The sequence below is a fragment of the Dipteris shenzhenensis genome, chromosome 32 (assembly GCF_047967505.1).
Source record: "Dipteris shenzhenensis isolate YYH24624 ecotype China chromosome 32, Dip_SZ_1.0, whole genome shotgun sequence".
Taxonomy (NCBI): domain Eukaryota; kingdom Viridiplantae; phylum Streptophyta; class Polypodiopsida; order Gleicheniales; family Dipteridaceae; genus Dipteris; species Dipteris shenzhenensis.
In genome coordinates this window covers 24,497,173-24,523,320 of record NC_141627.1, presented here as the reverse complement: position 1 = coordinate 24,523,320, position 26,148 = coordinate 24,497,173, and the positions used below count along the sequence as shown (strand labels likewise).

The 26,148-nt window shown below is 43.3% G+C and overlaps 1 protein-coding gene across 3 annotated transcripts; it reads left to right on the top strand.

Annotated features, from left to right (window-relative positions):
• The first annotated feature begins 14,172 nt into the window (after positions 1–14,172).
• Positions 14,173–25,287, top strand: LOC147880494 (pentatricopeptide repeat-containing protein DOT4, chloroplastic-like). 3 transcript variants are annotated; one of them, XM_087370346.1, is made up of 5 exons: positions 14,173–14,222; positions 14,440–14,554; positions 14,788–14,886; positions 15,187–15,234; positions 21,975–25,287. In XM_087370346.1, exon 5 carries the CDS (start codon positions 22,000–22,002, stop codon positions 24,211–24,213), a length of 2,214 nt encoding a protein of 737 aa, XP_087226472.1. In that variant the 5' UTR covers positions 14,173–14,222; positions 14,440–14,554; positions 14,788–14,886; positions 15,187–15,234; positions 21,975–21,999; the 3' UTR covers positions 24,214–25,287. The 3 variants fall into 3 exon arrangements, with proteins under 3 accessions (XP_087226472.1, XP_087226473.1, XP_087226474.1); XM_087370347.1 differs by lacking the exons at positions 14,173–14,222; positions 14,440–14,554 and adding an exon at positions 14,668–14,679; XM_087370348.1 differs by lacking the exons at positions 14,173–14,222; positions 14,440–14,554; positions 14,788–14,886; positions 15,187–15,234 and adding an exon at positions 16,064–16,112.
• Positions 25,288–26,148: the final 861 nt, after the last annotated feature.

The window sequence follows — 26,148 nt, the reverse complement described above, 5'->3', positions numbered from 1 at the left end:
TAGCATTGGACCTTGGGAACTAGAATGAAAATTAGACCTACCTAGTGGCTTTGGAACTCATGCACTACTTTTTAGCTGAATCTCTTTGAAAGGATCAAGTCCATGTGAGGACATAGAAAGATCCATTGGATTGCTAATAGGTGCATCTGAAGAGATAGACACATCCCCATCACTAATTTTTGGGTTGTATGAAGAGATAGACACATTACCATCACTAATTTTTGGGCTATATGAAGAGAATGAAGGCTTTTAGGGGCTAAAAAAGCTTGTGCTTTGAGATGACATGGATGAAGATGCACTTGGATCATAAGATGAGACGTAGACCAAAATCTTGCAAATCACAACAAACAAAAAAGGAACTAGTACAATCACAATAATGAACTGCCCATAAGAAGCCATGGTTATATAGAGACAAGGCATTCACAGATAACAAATGCAGGTCGTCACTCAACCCAAAAAATGGAACCCAAAAAACTCTAAAATAAAAGAAAAACTAGTTTTAAACGTTCGTATTTGAAAATTAAATATAATTAAATTATTTAGAAAATATAAACCCTAAAAATTCATTTGTCTTCACCCAATTATCTTAGTCTATAAAATCTCACGTCTTTGCACTAATCCCTCATCGTTCAATATTCCCAAAATCTAACATGTCCCAACCTCCAACATTGATATCTCCCAAAAGCCATGCTTGCAAATAGGATGGACACAAAACATTAGAAGTGACTAGAATATTTAGATTCCATTTCCATGCTTTTTTGTTTTCATTTAAATTATTTCCAAATAATTTTTTGATTTCCTTTTTTCTAAAATATATATAAAAAAATGTAAGAATTTTTGTATAACTAAAAGATTTCTTTTTGTTTCATGAGAGCCTTCATGATAATCTGATCCTGGAAATGATGATGAAGTATCGCACTAATTCTATCATTGAGATTAGATTAGCATGGAGGCTACATGCTAATCCAATCATCCCAAGGATCTGATTAGCATGAGACTGCATGATAACCTAATCTCAAGGATCGGATTAGCATCAAATTAGCATGCAATCTTATCCCAAGATCAGATTAGTGTGAGACTACATGCTAACCCTACATGCTAATCTAATCTCAAGGATCAGATTAGCATCAAATTACTATGCAATATTATCCTAGGATTAGATTAGCATGAGAATACATGCTAAACCGATTTCTAGGATTGAATCGACATCAACCTCCTCAAAGGTTGTATGCTAATTGAATCCCTAAGATCAGATTAACATGAGTTTGCATACTAATCCAATCCCTTGGAATGGATTACCATATGTCATCCTAATCTAATCTCCAATATTGGATTAGTGAGACACTGCATGCAAATTCGATTGGAGGGATTAGATGAGCATAATACTCAAGCTAATATGATCCTAAGGATCAGATTACCATGAAGTTTGATCCTTGAATCAAATTAGCATGAGGATTCATGCTAATCCAATCTTCCGGATTGGATCAACATAACGTCTCATGGAAATCAAATCGCAAAGATTGGAATTTTCTTCATGTTTACAAAAATCTGATCTCACAGATAGTATTTGTTGGAGATTGTGGGATTTTAGATCACTAGGATTGGGTTTTCATGAATTTTCAGAATATTAGAATCGTGGGTATTGGATTTTGGAAAATGCTTTGATCGTCGTGATACATTTCATTTATGTTCTAGGGTATTTTTCCTTTTAGATTTTTCATCTTTATCAATAGAATCTTTTTCCAAATTTTACGAGGTTTGTGTTTAAAAATAGTTTCTTTGCCTTGAGAAAATCTACTATCTAATGTATTTGTTGTTTAGTTCATCTTTTACAATGGTTTTAATTCAATTTCCAAAGTAACTCATCTTTTTTAACATAGGCCATTAAAAGTCAAGGTTGTTCACAATAAAAGGAGAGTTCTATCAAAAGTGATCCCCCCTTGAACCTATAGCTACTACAAAGCTTGTAAAGAATAGCAAGACCAAAGTCACATCTCTTCTTGCTAAATCAAAGCTATTTGTTTTTGGTGGTCAAAAGAGGGCTTATTCACCTAGATTGCTGCTTCACAAAAGGCTCTAGGTAGTAGAACAATACTCCGATGAAGACCCCTCAGCACAAGCTATCCACTGAGATCCTCGAAATAGATGGTTCAATGAGTTCTCTTATAAGAGTATTCTAGTCTATTTTACTTGAGGTTTTATTCTTATAGAGATGATGAGAAGAGTTTCAAATGTTATGGCAAAGTGTAGTCAGTGACATACAATGAAGAGGGCGCTTCTTCCCTCATGTTCATAGTGTCAAAAAAAGCTAAGTCTCCATGAAAACATATCTTAAGGATCGAGAGCTACTATCTCAAGTTAAAAGTACAAGAGTCAATAAGGACAAATGTAAATCTCATTCCCAAGCTTGTCCTCACTTGTCCCTTATTTGTTCCCATTAGATGCATCTTTGGAATTAGAGAGTTAAGAAACCTCAAAAGGGGGAGAAAAGGAGGACCAAACTAGGAAGAAGTGAAACCATTAATACTTCCATTCCACTTCCCCCTCCATTCTCTCTCCATCCCACCTTCTAGTCTCTCTCCTTCCATCTTACATTCCCCCTCCCCCTCCATTCTCTCTCCATCCCGCCTTCCATTCTCTCTCCACCCTATCTTCTACCCCTCTTCCATTCTGCTTCCCCCTCCATTCTCTCTCCATCCCACCTTCCAGACTCTCTCCATCCCTCTTACAACCCTCTTCCATTCCCCCTCTCCCTCTATTGTCTTTACCTCTCTTCTATTCCCCCAATCCCTCCAGACTCTACCTCTATTGTCTTTACCTCTCTTCCATTCCCCCTCTCCCTCTATTGTCTTTACCTCTCTTCCATTCCCCCAATCCCTATTACCTCTAACCACCTCATGCCTCCGCCACACTGTGTCTCTTCTCCCTCCCCCTCTCTCTAACCCTCTTTCACCTTCTCTCACTAAACCCCTTCACTCTCTCTCACCGTAGGTGGGAACTGTTGATGGGTGTTTCATCTCAAGCACACATTCTTGGCAAGCACCATCGGTGGCCATGCTGCCTTAGCAGGGTCGTAGCCTTGATGATCACACTACCTTGATTGCATTGACTCATGATAGTGCTACCTTTGCACTCACGCCTTGGTGACTGCATCATCTCATGGCCACGTTGATGACTATGGCCTACACACCCTTGAATTGTAATGCCCGTATCTTTGAGTTTATGCTAGCTGCCCACCACTATCATTGCCTATCACTACCGTCACTTTTCAACCCCCCGCCATTGATATTTACATCCCCCTACCACCATTGATCATGCGTGCCGGTCACTCAAGAACCCTGACCCATCATCGCATTGAGTAGAAGCTGCCTAGAACCCCAACCACCATGTAACACTCACAATGCCATTAACCTTACTACCATCCCCCATCCACAGTCTTGCTCAAGTCAGTGGGAGAGAGAGAAAGAGAGAGAGAGAGAGAGAGAGAGAGAGAGAGAGAGAGAGAGAGAGAGAGAGAGAGAGAGGTTGACACACTATGAGACGAAGTTGGGGGTAATAAACTTCATGCGCCTCTTCACTTCCTACTGCTTTCGAGCTGAGTGATAGAGATATTTATCTCTAGGAAAGGGACATTAAAAAGAAGCTTTTATACCAAGAGACCACACCATACTTTCCTCCCTTAGATGAGAATGAAGATGGTAACATCCCAAGTGATGTTGTACTCAAGCATAGGGAGAAGGAAAGGATCAGCGGAGGCCATAATATTTGCAAGCCGGTCTGTGCCAAAGAGAAGAGCGATACGTTGTTGAAATAAGATCTTGTGGCTCAACATGACATGAATTGATATATATCAAGGAGTTTGAAGGGGCTGATTAGGTCGGATGGGTAGGTTCCGGGGAAACATTGCACCTCCTTCATAGATTCTCTCCAAAATATCATAAGACACAGAGACCCATAACTTTTAGCAGAGACATAATATCAAATATTCAAACACAAATCGAGATGTGCTTTGAAATGGGCTTTGCAATGATATGCATTTCGTAACAAATAAAGAAGCGGCTAGAAAGTTATGGGTGGTTTACTAGACGGGGGTAAAAACTATCCTGAAAATAGACTTCCAGCAGATGCAGAGACTCATAACCTTTTTTTGTAGTATTTGATTCAAGGTCTAATCACATAGAGACATGAGCCTTGAAGAGAGCTTCGCGTTGATATATGTTTCATAAGAAACAAAGAAGTAGCGAGAAAGTTAAGGGCAGTTTCCTAGATGGGAGTAAAAACTTTTATGAAAACAAACTGTCAGACACAGAGACTCATAACTTTTTGCTGTTATATTTGATTCAAGGTCTAATCACACAAAGACATGCACTTGAAGAGCACTTCGTGTTGATGTAAGTTTCATCAAAATCAGACTACCGAGCGAAAAGTTATGAGCAAAACACGAACAGGGGGTCAAACTGTCATTTATACTGCCCTCCACCCATGCTAATTTTGCCTGAGCAGGATGCTCCCTCAAGACTCCACCTTCATCAACGATCCACCACTCATAGATTTCACCTAGAAGAGGGTAAGTAACTCCCTTGGTGGCTTAGGAAATGGATGGACCATGTATGTGCAATGAGTGGCCGAATAGAAAGAACTTTTAAGGCTTTGAAAGAAAGAAAAGGGAAGAGAGACTCAAGAGAGGGCATACAAAGTGATCTTCATTGTCAATAGAGTGAGACTCCACTCCAATGCAACTCAAAATACTATAAACACAAGGGAGAATAAGAGGTTTCATACGTACAAGAGGGAGTGGAATCTCCAAGACTACTCATAGAGAGATAATAAACTAGAGAGAGATGGACTCAAGAGTCTACATAAGAGAATATCTACAAGAGGTAGAGAAGGCTCATGGAAGAGGCTTGAGAAAATGGAGCTACAAAAACATGAGGCCTATTGGTAGAAGAGATGATGAACAAGGGAGAGGAGGGCTCCTTTTATAGAGATTTTATTACCCTCCTTTTCCCCATCAATCACATAAGCCTGTATGTCACCATCCATGTCCTTTCTCGCTACTCCTGCCATGTGTACCATCAAAAGATGCTCAAGACTCTTAAAATATTGAGAAAGTCAAGAGTCTCCCCACATGGAGCCCATAGGGACCCTCTCTTTTCCATATGTCCACATCCTCCTTATTCCACATAGGAATTCTATAAGGATTCCTCTTGACTCCACACTCCTCCACATGCCTTCCACATGCTTGGCATGTGGCCTCTCTTAATGAAAACTATTACTTAAATGAATGATATTACTAAAATAAATCATAGGATTTAGGACAACCTGATAGAGCACCTTATCTTTTCCCAATTTATAAAGAATGTCATCAACAATAGTATAGGGACAAGCCTTCCTTACCAATCTCTACTTCTGTTGTGGAGTTAACCCTCAAGGAAACATGCCTTCTTCCACATATTGTTGAACATCTTGCAGTTTTGGCCATCCAGTGTCTACTAAAGAAACCACCCCTTGGTCTTATACTACAATGGCTTGAGTAGCTAACTCATCTGCCCCTTGATTTTCTTTTCTGTTTATATGAGCAAACTTATAAAAATCAAACTGACTACATAGTACCATAGCCTTTTGATTAAGCTCCTTCAAATGAGGACTTCTTGTCTTGTAATGCCCTTGCATTTGCTTTATAATAAGCTGAGAATCTCCTCTTACTTCCAATTCTTTAACTTGACTTTGAAGACAACACTCCAAACCAAGAATCAAAGTATTATACATTATTAAATGTGATACTTGGAAGCTCTTGTCTTCTAGCCCATACTTCTTGACCTTCAGAATTCATCAAGACCCCCCGGTCCTTGTTGGCATGAAGGACTAAAAGCCCCATCATCATTAATGTCCTCCTTATATTTCTTTTCTTCTCTTAGATCCTACCATCCTGTGAGCAAATCTGCCATAGTGGACCTATTTCAGTGACAAAACAGAAAGAGAACTCTTGAAGCTTTGACAACCATTTTGCAAATCTTCCCCTAGGATTAGGCTTGCGAACTAGATATGCTAATACAAACTGAGAGGTAAGGAAGAAAAATGGTTGAGGTAATAAATAGGAGCGAAACTTTCTGACTGAAAATACCAAAGAGAGAGCTTGCTTCTCCATTTCTTCATACCTTGTTCCCACCTCTATAAACAGTTGGCTGGCATAATAGATGGGCTGAATTCTACCTACCTATCCTTTTTGTAGTAATACAGCACCAACTGAATGCAAAGATACACTTGGATATACATAAAAGTCTTGAGACTAATCGTGGGGCTTCAATATTGGTCCCTTACTCATGGCCTCCTTAAGTTGCTAAAAACACTCTTGTTGCTCCACACCCCATTGCAAAGGATCTCCTTTTCTTGTCAACAAGTTCATGGGATGCACTATCTCTGTGAAATCATCATAAAAGCATTGATAATGCTTGCTCTTTCCTAGAATTCTACGAACACTAGTGACACTCTCAGGACTTGGCAATTCCATGATTGCTTGAACCTTGTCAGGATCCATTTGCAGGCCTTCTTTAGACACAATATGCCCCAACAAGACTACTTTTGTTTGAGCCAAATGACACTTGCTAGGATTTAGACACCCTTTTGCTTCATCAATCCTAGCTAAGGCCATCTTTAACTTCTCCATGTGATCTATGCGTTGAGAATAAATGCAAAAATCATCCAAAAACACCTATGGACTTTCCCAAGTAAGGCTCAAGCACTTCACTCATAAACCTTTGAAATGTAGCTGGTGCATTGGTCAACCCAAAAGGCACCACTCTGTAAGCAAAAACTCCCCAAGGTGTAACAAATGATGTTTTCTTTTGATCTTCCTCCCGAATACGAATTTGAAAGTACCCAGAATACCCATTACATACAGAATACATCTCATGCCCTGCTACTTGGTCTAGTATTTCATCTTGGAATGGCAAAGAAAAATGATCCCTCTTAGTGCATGCATTCAAAGGACGAAAGTCCACACAAACCCGCCACTTATTTCCTTTCTTTGGTGTGACAACTATAGGATATATCCATTCTGAATCATCAACAGGAAAGATGAATCCCGCCTCAAGTAGTTATGTTACCTCTTTCTTTAGTGCCTCAGCTTGGATCACTCCCAATCACCTTAAGCGTTGCACAACTGGCTTGCTTTCTGGCTTCAACTCAATCTTGTGATCCACTAGAGAGACTGGTTGAACCTGTGAATAGCTTGTTGCAAAGAGATATGGGAAATCATCTAGCATATCCAAGTACTGGAGCTTCTCACTACCTCTGATAGAGAATCACCAAGAAGCTCTTCATTGCATTGGTGTCGTTTAGTGTGCTCCACATCCTCCACATGAAGTGTCTCTATAGGATCTTCTTGTACCACCACCTTGTTCCCTCCTGACTCATCCCGATCAGGAACAAGACAAAGACCAAAGGCCACTCCTTCCACCTCACCCTCTAAGCAAGACTCCTTAGAGCAACACCCTGTCTCCTCTTCTTCATTGGTTAAGTTAGAGCTCGAACTCTCTGATGTTGAAGACTCCTCCTTGACAACTTCCTTTTTGTGAATTCTGATGTTGTAGCACACCTTCTTATCATTTCCCTATAGAATCAATTCTCTAGTATCCCACTTTTGAACAGCCTTCACCTTGCGTAGCCAAGGCCTTCCCAAAATCAATGGATAGGCATGTGCATCTAGCTTGGTAGGGATCACCTGAGAAGTAGTTGCCACAGAAATTCCACATACATTGACTTCTAGATTCTTCACAACTCCCAAGGTCTTTACCCTAGTGTTGTCAGCCAATTTGATGCGATAAGGAGAGGTAGTACTAGAGTATTTTAAATCAACATCTATCATGGTCTTCTCACTCATGACATTAATCGATGCACCTCCATCAATGTAAACATTAGAAATCACTTGACCATCAATGATCACATCAACCACAGGTACATCATCACCAACATCTATATCTACCTTTTGAACAATAGGAATGGAACTTTTTTTCTTTTTCTTATTTGACACTCTTGTGCTTGTTTGCTAGCCTTCCCCATTCTTTCCAATGCCTTGTCCTAAAGGAAAGTCTGACTGGCTAATTCTCCTTCTAGATGCTCTCTTTTTCTTAATACAATGTTCCTCTTCCTGATGTTCCTCATCTACTTCTTCCTTTCTTTCTTCTTCTTCTTTTGCTTTACCACGCCCCTGTTTAGCCATCATTACCTCTCTTTCCTCATCCCCTGAATAAGCTTCTAACAAGGATCTTTCTTTCTCAATCTAGGACACTCAGGGTGATAGTGACCTTTTTCATTACATTTATAGCAAGTGACCCCACTCTTATCTCGAGGCCTATCCTCACAAGTTTGGTGCTCTAGGTTGTCGTGCATTAACCAAATGCAATTTCAAATCAGCAAATTCTACCCATCAATTGGGAGATATTATCATCTAACTCAGAGGACTTTGGTACCTGAGGAGTGCCCATTACCTCCACATTAGAAGTTGAAGCTATTGAAGACACAAAAGAGGATTCGATCTGTAGAGAAGCTTCTTTCTTGGTCACAATGCGAAGTGCCTCCACGTATGTTGTTGGATCTTTACTCATTACTTTTGAGTGAAGACGAGCTTCAAAGCCATCACAAATTTGCTCATCTTTAAGTGCTCCATCCCTGAAAGACTTTGAGGGGCTGATGATACAGATGCCACATCTTGCAAAGCTGCCCTTTCATACTTTGTCCATAGAGTTTCATATCAGATTGCCAACGTAGAGACCATCTCACCTTCTCCTTGATAGAACTGGTCCAACTCCAACATCAACGCATTTGCCACCTCCATTGCCCCAAATCTTTGCTTCATTGTAGCCACCACTTGGTCCCAGTCCTCCTTGGTAGAGTGCGACAAGGCCTCATGCTGACTCAAGGCTACATCTTCAAGAAAATTAGGTAAAATCTCTACTCAATGCTTCATGGACCATCCAGAAAGACGGCATCCTCGAACAAAATCCCAAAGATAAGACTTCGGGTCTTCCCGTTGGGTCCCTCAAAACACTGGAATCTTCACCATGATGAAACACAAAAAGGAAACACCAAGATCCAAATATACCAAGAACAACTTATTATGCATAACCACTTGTTGAAAACCCTCCACAATATGATCCTCAACAAAATCTTCATAAATAAGTGACCAACCAGCACCATGAAAACATTGTGTATACATGCATTTAAGAATCACTCTTGTCACAATTGGAAGTGCACATAACCGCTTTAAGATATTGTACTCTTCATCATTTGCATAGCAAAAGAAGTTGAAAGCATTGAGAATCACCACTCCACTGTTATAGACAAAAACTAAGCTGCCAATGCATGAAACAATCCCCAATCTATCATTGTGCCTACTGACGGTGTTGTTGATTCGCCAACATATTCAAGAGAGCAAACATAAAGGTATGATCATGATGACTGTGCGAATAGCTTGAGCATCACCTTCACAATCTTCTAGTTCTCTTAAACGGGTTGCAATCTCCTCTAACGGAGTTCTTCCTGGCATCTTCTTTATCACATAAGAAAACACATGCCTATTCTAGGCATAACATGCAATCAAGTACACCTGAGACTATTTAGTAAGGTGGGATGAATCCAATACCAAACGTACTTGGCGTTTCCACCAAAAGATGTGACATCAAGTTGGGGGTAATAAACTTCACACACCTCTTCACTTCCTACTGCTTTTGCACTGAGTGATAGAGATATTTATCACTAGGAAAGGGAAATTAAAAAGAAGCTTTTATACCAAGAGACCACACCATACTTTTCTCCCTTAGATGAGAATGAAGATGGTAACATCCCAAGTGATGTTATACTCAAGCATAGGGAGAAAGAAAGGATCAACGGAGGCCATAATCTCAGTAAGCCAGTCTGCGCCAAAGAGAAGAGTGATACGTTGTTGAAAGAAGATCTTGCGGCTCAACATGACATGAATTGATATATATCGAGGAGTTTGAAGGGGCTGATTGGGTCGGATGGGTAGGTTCCTATTAGATATCAATGCTCCACTCTCATGTAACTATGCGAGAACCAGCTAACTCTACTTGTAAGCCCCCCATATGAGGAGAAGGCATTTGAGTAGCTCGGCTATCCAGTAGGTTCTGGTTTAGACACCAAATGGGGGCCATGTGTGGCCTGATGGTTGGACGGCTTTAGATAGAGTTGGCACACTGCCAACTAGGCTACATGCAAGTGCGAAAAGGCATCCCATGACTGACCGCACTGAGGGTAGACAGAGCATTTCCTGGGGCAGCCCACTCTCGAGTTGCAGGCCCATTTGGAGCCCCAGATGATCCCAGATGGTTGTGGGCTGAACGAAAACCGTAGGTGAGTTGCTCTATTCTACGCCACGGTTCTATCATGTGGTCAGTGGCCTATTTTGGGACCGACCTCTAGTCGGTCGGTTTGGGCAGACTGAGTCGACGGTCTCCCAATTAGGTCTAACCAACTACGACTGGTGGCTATATAAGAGCAAGCTCGTGAAGCCCATATTTATCATTGGCTACAGCAAACCTGATTCCTTAGTATCCAACCTTCGTCCTCTACTATTTCCAGCACACCATCGAAGCTTCTCACATAGGAGTGCACGGCTGGGAGGCAACGCCATCTATTGTATCAGTTTTATAGTAATCAAATTTTTGATTCTCCATACTATCTGCTTTTCTCTCTTGCATACAAGATCCTGTTATCTGTTGAGCACAGACGTTGTATTGTTTTCTTACATGGTTTCAGAGCTTGGACTCTAGTAAGAAGATTTGGTAGTGTGTTTCTGTTTGCAAGTAGATTGTGAGAGATGGCCCAGCCCGCAAGACTACGAATCCCACCGTTTGGCAAAAGCAAAAAGTTGGACGGCACTAACTCTCCACTCTAGAAGTTCAAGATGAAGACCATCCTAAGTGCATATGAGCTTTGGGATACTGCTACTAGGGTGGACTTGAAGCCCATTGCGAGACCGAATCCAGCCAATGCAGCACAACAGATAGTACCAACTGTGGATGAGATTCTCGTGTGGACAAGAAGAAATGTAGATGCACTGTGTTCTATTGTCAGCAGTGTAAGTGATTCTGTCATGGCATTAATTCAACATGTCACCATAGCAGAGGAGGCATGGACGGTCTTGAAAAATCAGTACGAGACCACGAATCAGACGCGGATTCAAAATCTGGAGACTCAACTCGCGAACGAGAAACTATCTGAGTCTGAAACGGTAGAGAAGTTCATCACCAGGGTGAAGAATCTGCGCGATCAGATGACTGCGATTGGCATCACCATCACCAGTGAGAATCTAGCATGAAGGTGCATACAGATTCTCCCACCAAAGTGCGACGGTCTTGTTACGATGCTGAATACGCATAACAGAAATCTGCCCCTCAATTTTGAGGATTTCAGTGCAATGCTTCTGGAGGAGACAGTGACGCTTTTAATTTGATGCTCATTGAATTTCTTATGTAGTATGAGCTCATTATAGTATCGTGTGTCTTTTTTAAGGGTGCACAGTATAGTTGTGTCCTTGTCAATGAAATCGTTTGCTTCACTATCACTTATGATTAAATTACCTAGGTAATACTGAATCTCTTCTACCATTGGTTCTTATCCTAATTATGTTTAAGAATTCTATGTATGTTGGATCTTCTAGGTGACGTATTGATGTGTGAAGGAATGAAAAGGTTGCAGTTGTCCAAAAACCCGAGTTTCCAACGATGAAAGGGAAAGATTTGCCAAAGACTTTCTAGGCTGAAGCATGTAACATGGCAGTTTATATTCTGAATCATAGCTACACGAAGGCTGTGAATGAGATGACTCCACTGTAGGCCTTTTCTCGTAAGAAACCTTCAGCTGCACATTTCAAAGTTTTTGGATGTGATTGTTTTGTGCATGTCCCTGATGCTAACAGAACCAAATGGAAACCGAAGAGCCGAAAGTGTATTTTCTTGGGCTACACTGAAGAGGCGAAGGGTTACCGTCTCTATAACCCTGTTACAAGAAGGTAATAGTAAGTTGCGATGTGGTCTTCTCAGAACAGCTGCATCAATTAGAGGAGGATGCTTCCTTCCCTGACAACCAGGACCGTGATATCCATCCAGTACAACCACCAATAGTAGACCGACGTCCCCCAATGGTGCTTGGGAGGATTCAAGATAAAGAAGAGGAAGAAGAGCCTGTTGAACCACAACGGCAACGGCCATTCCCGAAGTGGATAAAGTAGCTTTTGGACGGTAGAGAACCTCCAGCCATTGAGGAGGAACCATCCAAACACCGCCGGTCCAAGAGATTAGAGGAGCAAAGAAGGGCACAGGAATACTTGGTCAACTACGCTTTGATGACAGAGGTGATCCATGCTGAAGAACCCAAGTGTCTTGTAGAGGCACAGGGTGATGATAGGTGGATGGAGGCTATGCAGTCAGAGTATGGCTCCATAATGAAGAACAACACTTGGGACCTTGTGGATCGACCACCAAAACTCAAGGTAATCGGCACCAAGTGGGTGTACAAGTGGGTGTACAAGACCAAGTACAAGTCCAATGGCACGTTGGATAAGTACAAGGCTCGGCTAGTGGCAAAAGGATTCGCACAGGTACATGGTTTTGATTATCAGGATACTTTTGCTCCCACAGCTCGACTAACCACAATTCACAGTGTTTTGGCTTTAGCAGCACAGGATAGTTGGCCCATGTTTTAGATGGATCTAAAATCTGCCTTTCTGAATACAGATCTCAAGGAGGAGGTATACGTGGAACAACCACCAGGTTTTGTGATCCCCGGTTCAGAAGGTAAAGTCTGTAAACTGAAGAAGGCACTTTACGGGCTGAAACAGGCCCCATGAGCATGGTACTAGTGGATTGATGCCTACTTTCTGCAAAGGAATAGTCCAAAAGTAGACATATGAGTCCAAAATTAATAAAATAAGTGTTGTGTGGAGAAGGAACCCCATCTGACCCTGTGATAGTCTGCATGTCACTTCTTATGGCTCTGCACCTCCCAAATCTCTGACTTGCCTTTCGTCACCTTGCATGTCGCAACTCGTGCAGCGCTGTTTGGACACCTCGTTTGATTGATTAGCTATAGCATCATGCAAGCCTTCGGATTCTCCACCCGACTAACCCCCTCATGCATTCAAAGCGACCAACAAGCTTGACCCCCAACCAACAGCTTAGCTCACTCACCAACCTCTCAAATCCCAACGACGGCCAATTTACTAAAGCCCTTTTAGTAGATGTGACTTTAGAAGGCATGATGGATCTCAATGAGCACAAGCCCTGGGCTTCAATGAGATTTGAGCTCTATGGCTCTCCATTACTTAAAGCCTTTTTTTGCCTACCATGGGTAGGCCTTAGTGAAGGTTGTGGTTTTGAGATGGGAAAAATAAAATCATTGTTGTTATTATTCATGCTCTCTTACGTGTTAATTTGTGGTTGGTGCACTTGTAGCCTATTGATGATTCGGAGTCCCCTTCTATGACTTTTGGGCCATTCTCATTTACTCCTCTTTACACACTCTTAATCTCCTTCTTTTTTTTCACCCTTGGGCCCTCCAATTTTATGCTCTCTCTGCATTCACTCACACATGCAGGCCTAATGAATGATAGATATATCATTCACCTTGTTTATTGTTCCATTGGCATAAACATTTGCCTTCAAGAAGACCATGATCTCTTTCACCTTACCTAGAATCTTGATATACCACATCAAAGCATACAAAATCAAAATTTCAACCATCACATTCAATCTAGCGTTTGAATTTGTCTTAATTGAGTGGGGTTCGTGTTAATTAACTGGTTATCTTTATTTACCTCCACTCCTCCCCCATGCTTCCTTGGCTGATTGCTTGTCTCTAATCAGATGAGCAACTGCAAAGGGTACGATCTTGAACATAGTATCATGCGCCATGTCATACCAGCTCCTCTTAGGATGCGTTAAGAACACCCGTCCGACCAAGCATGCAAAACTTTGTTCGAATGACTTGTCCCACTGGAAAAGTTGTCCAGTGGTAGGGAGGATCATTTGCTACCTCCCTCGCCAAAGGATTAGCCAGCCTACCCAAGCAAATTAGAATTCCTCCGGGATTCCTAGAATAATAATCCCTTGTCGCATTTATGACAGGTCCGTGTTGTGAACAGGTGAGGCGGCACCCAAGTGACTTTTCTAGGAGGGTGGTGTGAACTCAGTCTTAAGTACAAAGTGGTTTACATACCTCACTGAGGTTTCTGTGTATTGTTTGGTCCCTCTTTTAGATTTTTTTCCTAAAACTGCAACTCCTCTTGTGTCCTCCTGAAATTTGCCCATCTTAGAAAGAAACACGTTCATGCAATATGTTTTTGGAATTCGAAAGAAATCTAAAAGGTGCTTCGTACTATATCCATTGAGCTTCATGCTAAGTTTCAACTTCTGTTGCTAGGCTATGCGCTCCCCAGCAGCCAAACACATGCTCTTGTCCCTCAGTGGAAGCTCTTACCGACTACTATGATTCGGCTATAACAGACGTTGCGCCACTGATGACGCATGACAAGCTTGTAAGTCCTATAGTTACATGAACGGTTGTTCTCTCGAGTCTCAACTTGATGTGCCGTGCAGAATGAATTATGGAGTTGATTACACTTCTTTGGTGACTGACGACCAATTTGAAGTGAATGGCACGGTAATGTAGCTATTCAATACTATAGGAAGGTGTACGAAAATCAATTCTGTTTCTGAGATTCATAGTTTTTCTCAAGCCATGCTCTTGTATTTTCTTTTTATTGCGCAGGACCTGGCGTTCCATATAACTTTTGTAAGAACAAGCTCCAATGCTAGTTCAGCTACTTTGGACATACGATCCAGGATTTCCTCGATTTGGCAGCGAAGAGTATGTTTTACAACTCACAGTAGGTGTGCTTGAAGAGCTGCTAAAATTACTTTTAAAGAGGGTTTTGTGAAATTTGAAGTCGGAATGTAAAAGTACACCAACTTTGAACCATTCTCAAGGGATAACCTATATCTAAGAGCAAGTTATAGGACATACTCATTTATGGCATACATGCATTTCGGTTCGTGCAAAACATGAACCCACGCGTGTAGAATCTCTCTGTTTGTTTCTGATGGGAAGTGTATATTTTGGAAAGCAAATATGAAGTGATGATTTTGGAAGCTTGCTGTTCTTCTGCAGGTCAGACAGCTTTGAACAAGTTCGAGACAGATCCTTATTTTCTGTTTGGTAAGATTTTCGTTTTGCAATCAGATTCTTTGGTTTTTTTTGGGGGCTAAGATACACTCTAGATGCTCCGGTAACTCAAATTTCTCTAATCTGACATGCTTAAAAGGTCCTCCAAGGAGCTTCATTAAAAGCAGGGCCATAGTGGTTTTGCCACCTTGTTTTTTTGCTTTCATTCTTGAGCATTCCAATCAGCATCTACATTCGCAGTTAGAAGCATTGCCAATTAAAAGTGATATGATGAGCTTCCTAATAGAAAAATAGAGTTGCTTGCCAAGGCCAACTCTCACAGCACACGCTCTTCATCTCGCAAAAGCTTGGTTAGCAGGGGTTAGCAGTCTATCTCACCTCTGGTGTATCACACGTGCAAATCAGAGATTTATAGGAGCTCTATCTTGCCAATTCTTTTAGCGCGCGATCTTGCAAAAGGAGTTAGCAGCCCTATCTCACCTCTGCTGCACCTTGCCTAGCTGTGTCATGTGCAATCATAGATTTTTGGTTTTGATCATGTTATTATTTGGTACTTCTCTCAAGAAATAAAAGTATAATCTTTATTAGAATTGACTTCGGTCGAAGAATGTTGACTTTGGTTAACTAAGAATAAGTTTTATTGTTTACTTTTGCTTTGCATTGGTAAAAAAGAACTGTGGGGACACCCACAAGGGACTAAGATTAGTCTAAGAACTAGGAATCCATGCATTTTGCTAACCTCTAATGGGTTAAAGTGTTGGAACTTGTTTGTGCAATGTGTAGGACCAAAGAGAGTGCAGAAAGGACCCAAGAGTGGGGAGAAAAGCACAAAAAGCAGGTCCCACGAGGCCTAAAAGCATGGACAAGGGGGGGAGCGCCTCTTTAAAAGGAGGACCCACGAGATGAAAAAGGTGCCAAAAGCACCGGATTTAAAAAGAAAGCCTAAAAAGCTTGGCTTTTATGTAAAGTAGCTTTTAGAAAGCAAGCCCTAGCTTTTTGCTAGACCAAAAGAAAGGCCACAGGCCTCCTAGATGATTTGAGAAAGTTGTACTCAGCTTCATGCTCTTCTCAGTATTGCAATAAGTCCTTCGGGGGATCCAACCTGTATTTCTGGGCCCTAGTGCTGTGTACTGTCTTCTTCTCTCTCTTGTAGCGTCCTTTTTCTTATTGCGAATCACTTCTTCCACTCTTGCACGCTTCCCGAGGTATTGCATGACTGATTCCAGTGCCATATGTACTAGCTCTTGGCATGCATAATCTATTTTTGAGGGTGAGATCCTACTGTGAACTGTTGAGAGTTCACGCTCAACATCATGTGATCACGTGTGCATAGCACCATCATGTGATCATATGTGCATAGCACTAGAGTGCTATAAAGGAAAGGGTTAGATCCCCTTAACCCTAACCCTAACCCTAAACGGGTTTATTTCGGCTGCAGGTGCCACCATCGTAGCAACTTGCTATTGCGACAGCGGTAGACCTTTCATAGCCACCTTCCCCGTCTCCCCCCGGATCAGCCTCCTCTCCATAGCCCCCTCCGCGAACCCCCCACCCTTGCCTCTGTCGCCTGCTCCTCCTACGGTGATTACCCCCCCCCATCCCCCTCTCCTTTCTTGTAGACAACAGTAGCCTCACTCGGGGCCTCTTCCTCGCGCACGCCGCCAGGTTTCGTAGTAGACCCCTCTATGGTTGTTTCGTGTGTTTTCAGCTTGGTTTTTCCCTAGCGAAGCCTGTGACAGTAGTAGTGATCCACTTGCTCAGGGACAGTTCTCACACAGCTCCACTACGGGACACTCTAGCAGTGTGCTGATCTTTTTGGCGTAGATGTTTCGTTTATGCGGTATTGGGCACAGAGGGTAGGGATTGAGCCAGTGGCGACACTAGTTCGTCGGCGCACGGACACAGATTACTCCCCCTCCAAACCACTTACAAAGTCACTGAAGTCTGGTTTCCTAGAGTAGGCTCCCACACATAGGCGAGCCTTGTTTACTGCCGCCCCATCTCCCATGAGTTTGATGGTGGTGAGTTGGAACGTGCACGGGTTCCATGACCGTGTGTGCAGGCAGCTAAAGTACCTGATTCTCCACCAGGAATTGCAGTAGGCTTTGGTAGGTAGACCAATTGACTCTCTCTTGATCCGGAGCACATGTTTTCAGCAGCAGACATCACACGCCGTCACTGCCTTCTCCTTGGGAGGGGCTCGGAGATTTGGTCCCTAGCAGTTGGCAGGAGCGACGCAGTATGCATTACGGTATCTGAGGTGTTGGCCCTAGAGGTTTTTGCACAGGGCGCTCTTATTCCAGGTCGCGTATTGTGGATGGGCCTCCAGGCAGGAGAGGCCCAAATTGGTATCTTAAATGTGTACGTATCCGCTTGCAGATGGCACTGCCCGCCTTTCTGGCGCAAAGACTTATAGATTTCCTCCTAGAGGTTCGTAGAGGATAAGCAGGGAGGAGCCTCTTTCCTAGAGATGCCAGCTGGGGAGAGGAGTACTTTGCAATCAGTGGCAGGGATCCCTGATGTGAGCTTGAGTTTTCTAGTGCTCCTTTGGCCAGTGGCGACATGATGGGTTGCTGGAGAGTTTGGACAGATTTTATTTTGGGGATTGGGCTCTACTCCGTCTCGCGCCTCCACCGATATAGAAGTATGTACAATGTCGGACTACTCTCTGGCGATTCTTCAATTGGAGCAGCCCCGCCTTGGACTCCTCCAAAAGGGGATCCGTATACCAGATGATCTCTGACAAGAGGAGGACGTCCAACAATTGATTGTAGAACTTTGGAGACAGCCCAAGGTAGACCCGACGAGGAGTGGTTGACTTGGGTGGTTGAGAGGGTTCATCAGAGCAGTCAGGAGCTTCAATGCTAGGCCCTGAGATGGAGAGCTGCTCTTCAGGAGCGTGAGAGAGCTTTACGCATGGACCTTGCATCTATTGAGAGACTCGGGGAACAGGACCCGGGGTCCTAGTGGCTCGGGGACCGTCTGGAGTGTGCATGTTTGGAGCTACAGGACTTGGAGGTCCACAGAGCAGAGTTGTCGTACCACTCTTCCCGGCAATGTTTTTCCCATACGTTGCCATACACATACGTCATACGAGTACGAAATTATGATTGGAGTATGATTCTGCCCCTGGGGCTGAAATATACACGACCCTAATTTTATGTCAAAAAAATCAGGACAATATAGATTATACACATTAAATTGACATAGAGCTATTAAACTTTAAGCTTGAAACTTGAAAGTTGTATTAATTTTAAAGTCATCACTCATGACTCATGATTCATCATTCATGGAAAACTCTAGCCTCCAGAGACCAGCGTCATCTGGATTCTAGATTTTGATACATATGTCAAATGATAGAGTCATAGATCCTAGATCAATACTACACCAAAACATCATGATCAAAGGAAGTACTTAGTAGTAACTACACCAAAACATGAAAGACAAAACATCTTAAAGAAAAGGCTGCCATAGCCTGGAAATAAAGCTTGAAATGCCTGACAATTCTCAACTAATGGGGCTCAAGCCTCAAGCTGCATCTTCATCTTCATCCTCTTGCTCATCCTCATCCTCATCCTCATCCTCATCATCATCTGCATAAATGCCTGCACCCTCTTCCTCCTCCTCCTCCTCCTCCTCCTCCTCCTCATCATCATCACTATCATCCTCATCTGCTTCGCCATGGGACTCCAAAAGACTATCACTTCTTGAAGCTGCAACAACATCCATCCTTCCTGTAAGTGTAACAATAGCGCTTGGAATCTCTTCTCCCTCTGTATCCGCTTGCAAAGCGAGCAACCTCTCATCATCCTTCTCCTTGTTGATCATTTCCAGGGTCACTTCTATCTTCTCAAATCCACTTCTCAGAGATGAGGCTTTCGATCTAGGAGGAGGAGGACCTCCTTGACTGTGAGTTTGTAGATGATACAATGCTCTCTGTGGACGGCTCCGCAGCTAGTCTAGAGAGGGTCAGAGGGGCCTTGTCCATTTATTGCGAGGCCTCTGGAGCTTGCATAAATTGGACCAAATTTGTTAGTTTCGTCACAGGCACAGAGGAGATCCAAGAGGTTCGAGATTGGGGGGCGGATTTTGGCTTCGGATGGATCCGAGAGGAGAGACATCCAAATATCTGGGCTGCCATGTAGGCATCGACATTTCGGCCCAGTTCTAGAGTGTTTTTGGTGGAAGCTCTTGTATTGGAGCTCCGCTAAACTCTTGGTTGCGGGCCGAGCATTTGGGGTTAACCAGATACTCCTTGCCACAGCCTAGTACATTGCTTCTTGTTGGTGTTTCCACCGAGGCTGCATGGGGCAGCTACGGTGCTTGGTACATAATTTTATCTGGTCGTGACCGAACAACACGCGTAAAACTAGAGCCAAGGTGGCCTGGTAGACAGTGGTCTTGCTCCAGGCACAGGGTGGACTGGGCATTATTGATCTAGAGATGGAGAGTAGACCCCTTTTGGGCAAGTTGGTAGTGAGAGGCCTCACCCTAGGAGCGGAACCCTAGAAGCTCCTACTCCAACTGAGGCTTCTTTGGAACACTCCCCGCACTGGTGGTCAGTGGCAACAATACTACAGGTGGATCTTCTCTGAGGCTCCGTTGACAGGGAAGGGTTCTCCCTTGATGAGGAGCCTCTACCGAGATTGGCAGGACTCATACGGGATAGGTTGTCTTGCAGAGAGGAGTTTGAGAGGGAGCTGCTTATTTGGCACCCGGAGGTCAGAGATTCGGAGGGGCGCATGCTTGGACAACGGACCCATATTGGATGGGCACAGTGGGACAGTGGGCCAGCTAGATCCTTTGGGGCATGGAGATAGCTTCCCCGAGAGACAGAGGACCGTAGACAGGCCCTCTCTCACCTTCAAGGAGCAGGGAGGCGGCGATCCCAGACTCATTGTGGGAGGGATTATAGAGGCCTTGGACCCCTCACTGCTGGTCAGAACAGTTGTCGAGGACAGGGGTACCACTCCGGATACGCTTCTTTCGTGAGTCTCTCGGATCTCACGAGTCTCCTTTTTATAGGGTGGGATTGGGAGGCTCGTTACAGGCAGAGACAGAGCTGGAGGATGAGGCAGAGGTGGATGTGGAGGGCCTAGAGTGGTAGAGAGTCAGGATAGTGGGGCAGGACTTGGTACATTGATCCCTCCATAGTCGATAAGACTATGGAGGGAGGAGTGTGGCGCCTATGGATTTTGGAGGGTAGACCCTTATGCGACATTCAATGGGATCCAGGAGAGTGGTTCTGGCCCGCCCGCATGGGGCACTCGGACCGGGTGGAGGAGGTCTCTCTCAAATCGGGCACCGCTTACAGCTGGAGGCAGGAACATGGTCCCCCTCGTGGGAATGCCATTGGTTAGAGTTAGGATGTCCCAAGAGAGGTCAGAGCCTGTTCCGGCCTCGTCTTTGGACGAGCTTGCGCCCATGGAAGATCTTTTAATTTTTCTGGTTGATGGCGCATGAGGGTCTACCCATCGGCCTCTGTCTAGAGCAGATGCGGATAGATGGCAGATGCACTCACTGTGTGGATGGAGTTTTGGAGACGATCCCTCACTAGCCATGGGGGTGCCTAGTTGTTGCACAACGGATATGACGGACTACTTTAGGATTATTGCTAGCACACAGAGGACGAGCATGGATTTCACTTGGGGGATGGTGATATGGCTCACAGAGGGAGGACACGCCTTTGCGATCAACCTTGTCACTGCGGCTTGTAGGATACATGGACAACAGGTTTTCTGGATTGAGATTCATGATGCAATTCAGCCATCTTGCTCACGCTCACTACCTCTTCCGGAGGATGGCATGTGGGAGACAGTTTCCAGCATCACTACTTGGAACATTTGGGTAGCTCAGTGCAGTTGGGTGATGGGAGGCCAGCCGATTTGTCTGGCGGCTACTCTAATAGCCATCTGGCAAGATATTATCTTCACTTTGCGTGCCGAAAGGCGGGAGCATTTCCGCCGGACATGGCCGGCAAGAGTCTTCTACACCCTTTCTGTGAGGGGTATCCGCTGGATGTATAGACTTGATTGCTATGTTTTGGAATCTCTCTAGGCAGTAAGCGATGAGATCAAAAAACATGTGTTGTTCCTATAGCTGGCAAGCTGTTTTCTTTTTCATCGACAGCTCCTTTCGGAAGCTGTTTGTATGGCTATTTTTAAGCATTAATAGAATTTACATTTTTTCTGGGGAAAAAATATATTTAGAGATTGAAATTTTGAGCTATATAGTTTAGTTTATCATAGCACTCAGCAAGGGCCCTAGTGCGCCCTTTGCTTCAGCCCTCCCTGGCTTGTATAATTTCTTTCCATTTTCTATACTTTATCCCATAGGCCTGTGAGGCCTCCCACGGATGTTAATACATCTTTCTTTCTCTCTCTCTCTCACACACACATGATAAATGGCAATGGTGGTTGTGGTGAATGACTAGGAGAAAAATATCATGGAGAGAGGAACAAATCTATCCAACAAGGCCAAAAAACGATTTTCCCAAGAATGTTTGAGGGAGGTGATGTAGGCCTTAATATATAGATATCATCTTAATACCAAAAGTCTCTTTCATCATGTTTAATAAGTGTTTATTTTCAACTATACAGTTTCACCATTAAATCCTCTTAGTTTTCTATGTTTTTAATGCCCAATCAATAATAACATTGAGTAAATATACTTGAAACACACATATCAAAAGGAGAAAGAAACATAGAAAGAAGTTGATATCTGTCTAAAACTATGAAAAGTTTCAAAAGAGTAATTTACTATTGACCATGCAGGGATTTGAATTAGGCGCCAAGGTGGATGTCATGTCTCAAGAGGGAAGTGGTGAGCTTAGAGGAGACACTCACTATTTTGGACCGGCTGGTGGAGATCCCTTCGGTTGAGAACTTTATCTACATCTTGCAGAAATGCAGGAAACAAAAAGTTATAGCCTATGCCAAGCGTATGTATGCACATCTTTGCAACAATGGACTGGAAACTCATAGATCTGTTGGGAACCACATTGTGCCAATGTTCGTGGAATGTAGGAGTGTGTTTGACGCACAGCAGGTTTTCAACAGGATGGTGCATTGGAAAGAACACTCATGGACTTCTCTGATTTCAGGGTACATCCAATGTGGGCAAACACAGCATGCTCTTGCCCTCTACCAGAAAATGCGGGAGGGTAATGTACATCCTAGCAGGTTTACACTTATGGCTCTATTAAAAGGGTGTGGTAGGTTGAAAGATGCAGAAAGAGGCCGAGCGATTTATGTTGAGATTATACAAGAGGGTTTTGAAAGTGATCTTCCTGTTGGCAACACTTTGGTGGATATGTTTGCCAAATGTGGATCAATTTCAGAGGCACAGGAAGTCTTTGACAAGCTGCCAAATCGAGATGTTGTGTCCTGGACGGCACTAATTTCAGCGTACGCTGAGCATGGACCTGGTCAGGAAGCACTGAAATCATTTGAACAAATGCAACTGGCGGGCATCTTTCCAGATGCTATCACGTTTGTTTGCATCTTGAAAGCTTGTGGCAGCACGGGAGCCTTGGAAGAAGGGCAAGATATACATTCGGACATCATACAAAAGGGCTTTGAAGATCATCTTCTCGTTGGAAACACTTTGCTTGACATGTATGCAAAATGTGGCTCACTTTTAGAGGCACAGAAAGTTTTTGATAAGCTGGCAGTTCACGATGTGGTGTCTTGGGATGCACTAATTGCAGGGTATGCTGAACATGGACCTGGTCAACAAGCATTGAATTGTTTTGAACAGATGCGACTGGAGGGCATCTTTCCAAGTGATGTCACGTTTGTTTGCATCTTGAAAGCTTGTGGCAGCATAGGAGCCATTGAAAAAGGGCGACAAATGCACTTGGAGATTGACCAAAGGGGATTTGAAAGAAATCTTCTCATTGGCAACACTTTGGTTGACATGTATGCCAAATGTGGCTCACTTTTGGAGGCACGGGAAGTCTCTAACAAGCTTCCGATTCGAGATGCTGTGTCATGGGCCCCATTAATTACAGGATATGTTGAACATGGACCTGGTCAGGAAGCACTGAATTGTTTTAAAGAGATGCATTCAGAGGGCGTTTCTCTAGATGCTGTCACATTTGTTTGCGTCTTGAGAGCTTGTGGCAGTGTAGGAGCCATAGACAAAGGGCGAGAAATACATGCTGAGATCGCACAAAAGGGTCTTGAAACAGATACTTATGTTTGCAACACTTTAGTTGACATGTATACCAAATGTGGCTCAGTTTCAGAGGCACAGGAAGTGTTTGACAAATTGCTAGTTCGAGATGTTGTCTCATGGAGTGCAATGATAAGGGGTTACGGCATTAACCATGAGGGTGACCTGGCCATACGAATTTTTGAGGACATGCAAGAACAGGGTGTGAAGCCGGATGCTGTTACATTTACATGCCTTCTTACTGCGTGCAGTCATACCAACCTCGTATTCAAGGGTCAGGAGTATTTCAAGGTGATGAGAGAAGAATATGGCATTGCACCAACTATAGATCACTATGCATGCATGGTTGATCTTCTTGCACGATCTGGTTGTTTGTTTGAGGCAGAGAAATTTCTTAAATTTATGCTGTGTCCTCCATCAGAAGGAACATGGACAGCTTTGCTCAGTGCCTGCAAAACCTATGGAGAAGTAGAACTAGGACTGAGATGCTTTCAGGAGCTTGTGCAGATGAATTCCGAATTCTCTGCTGCTTATATACTTCTGGCAAACATTTATTCAAGTGCTGGCAGGTGGGGTGATGCATATAGAATAGAGGAGCTGAGGAAACATGCAGGGGCTAAGAAAAAGCCTGCAAGTGCTTTGATAGAGGTGGACAAGAAGGTTCATGAGTTTGTGGTGGGTGACAACCAAGGTGACATTATTTCAGAAATGCTGGAAACCATGACCTCGCGTGTGAAGGGGAAAGGGCATGTGCCAAATGTAGATTTGGTTTTGAAACCCAGTTTGGAAGCTGCATCATGTGAACCTGCAAAAAATTTATCCATGGCTTTTGGGTGAGGAGATTGCAGCAAAGTTAGAAATCTTGGGTTCAATGTGAAGGGCTAAAAGCATGCACCAAATGTTAGCATTTTTGGCTTGTCATAGACATGACAGCTCAAATGAGAAACTCTCCAGGGAGTCAACCACAATAAGCAGGAGTACAGGACTTCTCAGCAAGGAGAGCATCGACTACAAGGGCACAATAGTGGCACCTTCAAAACAACAATACAGCGCCATCTACACCAACACAGGCAACACAAGACGACGACTACAACAATGTAGCTAATAGCTCCTTGATGTATGCGGCTCTACAAAAGCAAAGAGTATCAAACACAAACAATGGCAGAAGCAGAAAAGTCCAGACTAGCAACAAGACACGGCATTACAGACAAGCTCCACAATCATTCTGCACATCTCCTCCACCTTTTTCTCACTGCACCACCATCACCTCACAAAGTTTCAGACCTTAGGCACAGGTTTTCAAAACCTGAGGTCATGTGGCATAGGAGGTAAACTTCATAGGGGTGTGCAATTCTCTAAGATTTAGAGAAGGATGTTAGCTTGAAACACATGGCATGTAGCCATGCAAAGGTTTATGTTGCAGTATGCTGCTCTCAAAGAGGTGGCTCTTCAAGCATTGGAAGTGCATTTTTTCTCAGCCTGTTGAAGGCCGTCCATGAGAGTTGTTTGGATGTGGCATCTCCTACTCCATTGGCCGGTGATGAGGTTGTACCAATCCTCTGCGTGTTGTCTTCTTCAACCAGCTCCTGGATATTTGCGAATTGCAGGGACAGATGACTCATGTCAGATTTGCAGGCAGTGAAGGTGTGCTTCAAAATATGTCGCATGTTTTGTCTGTCCTGTGTGGAGACGGGCTGCTTGTGTTGCAGCTGATTTCCCATGCTAGTGTTCAGCCTGTGAGGTGAATTTTGTCAGACTGTGTGTCGGTTCATCTACAAGGAATCATTTTATGCATTGAGCTTTTGATAATCCTGTCCAACTGTGTGTCATCATCTTTCGGTGCATCTCTTCAGGCTTTTGTGGCTTGGTGTCTTGTCTTCATCAGAGCTCTTGTAATCTGCAGCAAGTCTGGTCGAGCTATGCAGCAAGTTTTGTAGTATAAGGTCATGAATAAAGTGATACCTTGTCCAATTACTATCGCTTATTCTTGGGTCATCCACTGCAATTGCTACTTTATGCTGAAACCTATTCTTATGTTAAAAGTGTGAGTTTTACTCTTTGATTTCCTATAAATGGGCACATTCCCCATAGAAAGCCAAATCCCACCCAAAACGCTTAGTCCTTGCCCATGGGCAAGCCAAAAGCACTTCGTTTAATGATACTTAAACGTGTAAAAAACTCTTGTATCTTCTTACTGTTATGTATTGCAATACTTTGGAGTTCATTAAGTACATAACCAAAATTGGAAAGCCTTCATCCTCTTCCAATCGAGCGGATCCCACCTTCCTCGCTTTGGGGTTTAAATGGAGAATGAGAGCCTTGCTATTTCTTTCATGCATACTTTAAAATGCCTTGCATCATATTCATTTCTTCATAGGTCCTTAATAATATGCTGCTTCTTTTCCTTGTTAAGTTTTTTAAACCATGACATTGAACAAAATTTGCATAACTCATAGCCATGATCGAATCATTTGCTTTAGATGTTTCTCCTCTATATTTGTGGAAAAGAATAGCACTACATGACATACCAGTGGCCACAAAGTGTCCTTTAATGGATGGACACAATACACATATGAAACAATGATCTGCCGTCTTTCGACCTTGAATATGATTTGTTTTGCATTCTGGGGAGTCATTTGTTATCCTTACGTTCTTGGTCACATGCAGCAGTTTGTCCCATTGTGTGTTTGACAATAGTAGCAGATTTGGCCAATTTCTTGGTCAATGCTTGCATAATGCAACTTCCTTCTTAGAATAGTTGGGTTTTAGACC